Here is a 6,000-nt window from a genome sequence, read left to right as displayed (position 1 = left end):
GGGGCAGAAGTTTAAGGGAAACACGAGGGGGTATTTCTTTACTCAGAGAGTGATAGCTGTGTGGAATGAGCTTCCTGTAGAAGTAGTAGAGGCCAGTTCAGTTGTGTCATTTAAGGTAAAATTGCATAGGTATATGGACAGGAAAGGAGTGGAGGGTTATGGGCTGAGTGCGGGTAGGTGGGACTAGGTGAGATTAAGAGTTCGGCACGGACTAGGAGGGCCGAGATGGCCTGTTTCCGTGCTGTGATTGTTATATGGTTATATGGTTATAAAGTCAACCAACAATTTCTTTATCATGATTTTATGTTGGAGTCTTACAGTACAGTAAGAGGCTCTTTTACACAATTACGTAGAAACTATATACACTAAATCTGCATTAATTCTGTTTTATTCTCCATTGATTTTATCCGGATTGAAACCTCTGATCTGATTTTCAACTTAGACGTCAGAGCACTGCCTTTCTGGGATGATGTTTGGGAGAAGGGCTGGGCATTTGTGCCTCATGTCCTGGTCAATAATGTTGTTGTTCTCCCCTCCCCGATTAGCAGGTCTCTTGTTTAGCATCAGGCTGGCTTTTCATGTAGAACTTCGCAGCGCAGAAGTCCACTTTCTCGGTCCCTTATGGCCCAAAGGTGCTTTGATACCACCTGTGAATATATTCATGACACTACCTTCATTGTGACCTCAGGCAGTGAATTTCAGAAGCGTGTGTCCAGGGATTTCTAATCTTTATGCTGTTATCTGTGATCTGAATGTGAGCTAATTGACCTCTCTGCCCAGTCCTGTGCTCAAGTCTCTGGAACTGGACACAAGCCCTTGATCCGGTCCCGGAGGCAGGACAATCAGACAGGTCAACAGCACAGCAGGCCCTTCAGCCCATCTGGTTCATTCCAGCCTTGGCTTCTGACCGGCCCCACCTATCCCTCCTTATCCCTCTCATCCATGTACCTATCCAAATTTCTCTTAAATCTTACAGTTACAGTGTCAAAGTCAGAGAGCTACCACCTGAGTCACAGCCGACCCAGGAGGTTAAAGTGATCTGTTCTGTCACTACCCTGTACTTATTGATGATTTTTGTAACTTTTCCCAGGACATCAAAGGTGGAGGAATTGCAACTGGGTATCTCAGACGGAATATCACATCCGATCTACACCCCACTCAGCTCCCCAGCACCTGAATATCATCGGCCTGTGAAAGGAGAGACGCTGGTTTGTTTCACTTCAGGCCCCAGATCTTCAGATCCATTTCCCTGAGAATATTCAAATGTTTTTTCCGCCTGTTTCCATTTAATTTGGTCATCTTTTTACTGACTGATCATTGAGGTCCTGGGGAAACATCGTCACCCTGCTTCACATGGGAGAAGGGACTCACACAGTCATCCGATTCACTCGCTCATCCCATTTGGTGAAACACTACTGAGCTGACACCGGAGAGAGGCCATTCTGCTGTTCAATCCATCGTCCAACCTCCTGACACATTAAGTGACTCGGCGACCTGATGAAACGCCCGCAAGATCCCGCCGGTGAGAGGCCGTTCACCTGCTGTCACTGCGGGAAGGGTTTCAAAAATTCCTCCGGACTACAGAGACACCAGCTGGTCCACACCAGGGAGAGGCCATTCATCTGCTCTGAGTGCGGGAAGGGGTTCACTCAGTCGTCTGACCTGTTGACGCACCAACGGATTCACACCGGGGAGCGGCCATTCATATGCAGTCAGTGCGGCAAGGGATTCACTCGCTCGTCCCACCTGCTGACACACCAACGGAGTCACACCGGGGAGCGGCCATTCATCTGCTCTGAGTGTGGGAGGGGATTCACTCGGTCGTCTGGGCTTCTGACGCACCAACACATTCACACCAGGGAGAGGCCCTACACCTGCTCCGAGTGTGGGAAGGGGTTCACTCAGCTGTCCATGCTCCTGACGCACCAACGCATTCACACCGGGGAGACGTCGTTCACCTGCTGTCACTGTGGGAAGGGTTTCGTAGATTTATTCAGATTACAGAGACACCAGCTGTTCCACAGCAGTGAGAGGCCGTTCATCTGCTCCGAGTGCGGCAAGGGATTCACTCAGTCGTCTGACCTCCTGACTCACCAACGAATTCACACCGGGGAGCAGCCCTTCATCTGCCATCAGTGCGGGAAGGGGTTCACTCAGTCTGCCCACCTTCTGATTCACCAGCGGATTCACACCAGGGAACGGCCGTTCATCTGCCCTGAGTGTGGGGGGAGATTAACTTGGTCCTCCGAGCTTCTCACGCACCAAAATATTCACACTGGGAAGAGGCCCTTCGCTTGCTCCCAATGTGGGAAGGGGTTCACTCGGTCGTCTGTACTTCTGATGCACCAACGGATTCAAACCGGGGAGAAGCCGTTCACCTGCTCCGAGTGCGGGAAGGGGTTCACTCGGTCGTCTGACCTTCTGAGGCACCAGCGGATTCATACCGCGGAGAGGCCCTTCACCTGCTCGGAGTGCAGGAAGGGATTCACGCAGTCGTCCGAACTTCTGGCACACCAGCGAATTCACACCGGGGAGAGGCCGTTCACCTGCTCCGAGTGCGGGAAGGGGTTCACTCGGTCGTCTGCCCTTCTGAGGCACCAGCGCATTCACACCGCGGAGAGGCCCTTCCCCTGCTCGGAGTGCAGGAAGGGATTCACTGAGTTGTCCGAGCTACTGGCGCACCGACGAATTCACACCGGGGAGAGGCCGTTCACCTGCTCCGAGTGCGGGAAGGGGTTTACTCGGTCGTCTGCCCTTCTGAGGCACCAACGAATTCACAACAGAGAGGCCGTTCACCTGCCCTGAACGTGGAAGAACTTTGCTCGATCGTCTCACTTCTGGAGGCACCGATGAACTCACACTGAAGGGAAAGTTTAAGTGTGCAGAACATACGCAGGGCATTTAAACACGGCAGCTCTGAGAGCGTGGTGAGTTCACAAGTGACTGCAGGAACTGATTCTGCAGTTATTGCTGCTGTTGATCACATCCAGGTTTGGACCCTGGTCACTGGACACATTTGGGTTGTTTCCCCTGGAACTGCAGGTACATTTGTATTCTGCATCGATTATAAATAAATCTGTTCTGTGTGAATGAACTGGGCTTGAGGAGGATTTGAAGAGACTTTAAAGGGATATAGACAAGCTATATCCCCTTGTCATCTGTAACTCTACTGGCTGGTGGGGCAGGTGGGAGGGCCAAGGGCTCTTACCCATGCTATGATGCTCACACAAATCAGGGAGCACAACACACTGACGGTCCAACAGGATCCATGGAGGCAGAAAGTACGGGTCAGTGGTCTGGGTTTCCTGACGCAGGGTCTCGACTGGAAGCGTCGACTTGGACCTCCATCATCCAGAGACGCTATTCGACTGTTGAGCTCTATCAGCGTCCGGATTTGTGGTTCCAGGGTCCGGTGTCTGGTTCGCCTGGGAAAATGGGCAAGCGCAGAGTTGTATCTTTGGGAAGTTAAACCAGGGCAGGATTTTCTCAGTGAATGGCAGTGTCCTGGGGAGCATTAGAGAACAGAGAGACCTACGCGTACAGAGTTCCCTGAAAGTGGTGATGTTGATGGACAAGGTTGTTAAGGCGTTTGCCCTCACCATAGGTCACAGTAAATTAAAGTACAATGTGTCCCCATACACAACCCTGAGGTTCACTTTCTTGTTGGCATACTCATTCAATCCATAATTGAATCAATGAAAGTTTACAAGTTTACACATCAACTGAGGTGTGCAAAAGACAACAGACTGTGCAAACACGAAAATAAATAAATAACAAGCAATAAATATCGAGAAGGTGAGATGGCGAGCCCTTGAAAGAGAGTTGATAGTTTGTGGGAATGTTTCAATGATGTGGCAAGTGCAGCCTGCATGTTTGCTGTCCAGGGCTGAGCGGAGAGCCAGTCTGCCCTGGAACTGTGTGATAGTGAATGATCAGCCATGATCTCAGAATGGCGGTGCAGACTCGAGGGGCCGAATGGTCTACTTCTGCACCTATTGTCTATTAACTGTTGCTCCAGCAGGCAAATTGGATCAGATACAAGTCGTATCTCGGGCAGCAGTTGATAGGTTGCATCATCGGTCTCTCAAAACACTTCATCACTGTGGATGTAAGTGCTACTGGAAGATCGTCATTGCGGCAGGGTTACCATGGTTGTCTTAGGCACTGGTGTCAGTCACGTCTGCTTAAAGAAGGTGGTAACTCAGGCTGCCGAAGCAGGAGGTTGCAGGCAGTTCACACTTCAGCCAGTTGCATGTCAGCCTCAGAGACAGAAATCACAGGATCGTTGGGTGCTGAGGGAGTTCTTGATGGCTGCTCCATGTTTTGACGATCTGAGCACAGAAAGCGTTGAGTTCACCTGGAAGTGGAGCCCTGACATCACCTATGTGCACCATTGGTCAGGGGTTTGAGTGTAAGGGTCAGCAAGTTGTGAGGCAACTGCACAAGATGTCGTTGAGACCACACTTGGAGTTAATGTCCATTTCTGGTCGCCTGACTACAGGAATGATAACATTACAAAGGCAAAGGTGAAAAATAGATTCACAAGGTTGACACCAGGGTCTTGGAAGGCTTGAGTTATGAAGAGAATCCGGATTGAACTTACAATACCACAGAACAGTGTAGGTCCTTTGGCCCACAATGTTGTCTAGACTTTTTAACCTACTCTATGATTAGTCTAACACTTCCCTGCTATATTGCCCTCTATTTTTTTATCATCCACGTGCTTATCTGAGAGTTTCTAAAATGCCCCTGAAGTATCAGCTTCCACCACCAGTGGCAAGGTTTTCCACCCACCCCCCACTGCTTTCTGTGTTTTTTTAAAAAAGACAAACTTTCCTCTGCTTGCTTTCTTTCCCTGAAGTAAGATAGTTTGAGATGTTGGCCATGAAGGAAATAATTATGGAAGAAAACATCAAATTCGAAAGGGTCAAGGAGAGAAGAAGTAGATGAACCAGATGTCTTTGTTCTTGCCATGTGATTGATGGAATGGAGGCTGCCATTTTGGGAAGCTGCTCTGTAACCTCCAATTTGTGAACAGTTTGAACTGATTCTTCCTCTGGAATAACTTAATCAGAGCAGTTGAAGGAGTTTCCGCTATTGATCTGCTAAACCTAAAGATCGTTCTCAGATGAGCTGTTTATTATGTACAATGGCAGGTTTACAGAAGTAATCTCGTTATCTCAGCCTAGTGTCTCTGTGACCTGGTTAGAATGGTTCGTTCCCGAGTCGAATAGAACGAAAGAAGTCACTTAAGGCTGGGGTTGTGTCATCCTTGGACTACATCCAATGGGAATCAGACACAGGTCAGTCAGACGATGCCAACAGGATTGAAATGCAACATTGAACTGATGCGTGAAGACTGTAAGGATGAGGGGCTTCGAATGCAAAGGGGCAGGAATTTCAGAGACTGACCGTTGCAAGGATGAAACCCATGCTGGGGGTTGGAAGAGAAAGGACCAATTGTCTGGCCAATGGAAGGTTCTATTTCCGTATTACAAATGTGAGAAGTGGTCTGAGTGAGTATTGGTACAGGGGGAACAGTGGAATTCATGCTGGCCAGGGGTCAACATAGTTACGTTGTTTGTGCAGAGACAGTAAAGTGAAGAGGAGTGTGAAAGGGTGAATACGGGATTAAGAAGTGGGAAAGTCAGTGTCAGGATTTACAGAGTGCTGTGAATGCCGTGTGGAAATCAGCTGGAAAGAAAGGCCGTTCTGATCACACCAAGTGTTTAAAAAAGATCGAACGGCTGCACAGTCATCTCAGCTCAGAGAGGGGTGACGTGTGTATTTGATGTGAGGACTGATGATGATGTAGACTGGGGTGATCTCCGTCTGAGGCGACACACTGTAATAGTGAGTATGATTAGGGAAGCGGTCCGTCTTCATGTGGATTTTTCCCAGAGGGGGTAGAACCTTCAACACCCACTGCCTCAGTGGCATCCATGGTGATGGAGAGAGTTCAGGAGTCACCAGAGCCAGAGGGACCAGTTGTGTCACAGT

The 6,000-nt window shown here is 49.2% G+C and overlaps 1 protein-coding gene across 1 annotated transcript in view; it reads left to right on the top strand.

Annotated features, from left to right (window-relative positions):
- Window positions 1-1,763: 1,763 nt before the first annotated feature.
- The window catches only part of LOC132381666 (zinc finger protein 585B-like), a 41,606-nt gene continuing 37,369 nt past the window's right edge, over window positions 1,764-6,000 (top strand). Inside the window, exon 1 of the mRNA XM_059951270.1 lies at window positions 1,764-2,639. Within this exon, the coding sequence (XP_059807253.1) occupies window positions 1,912-2,639 (728 nt within the window). The 5' untranslated portion in view covers window positions 1,764-1,911. The remainder of the gene's footprint in view (window positions 2,640-6,000) is intronic.

Source organism: Hypanus sabinus, chromosome 26, assembly GCF_030144855.1.
Source record: "Hypanus sabinus isolate sHypSab1 chromosome 26, sHypSab1.hap1, whole genome shotgun sequence".
In the NCBI taxonomy this organism is placed as follows: domain Eukaryota; kingdom Metazoa; phylum Chordata; class Chondrichthyes; order Myliobatiformes; family Dasyatidae; genus Hypanus; species Hypanus sabinus.
The sequence above is the reverse complement of the archived record's forward strand: the minus strand, read 5'-3'. Positions and strand labels throughout refer to the sequence as shown.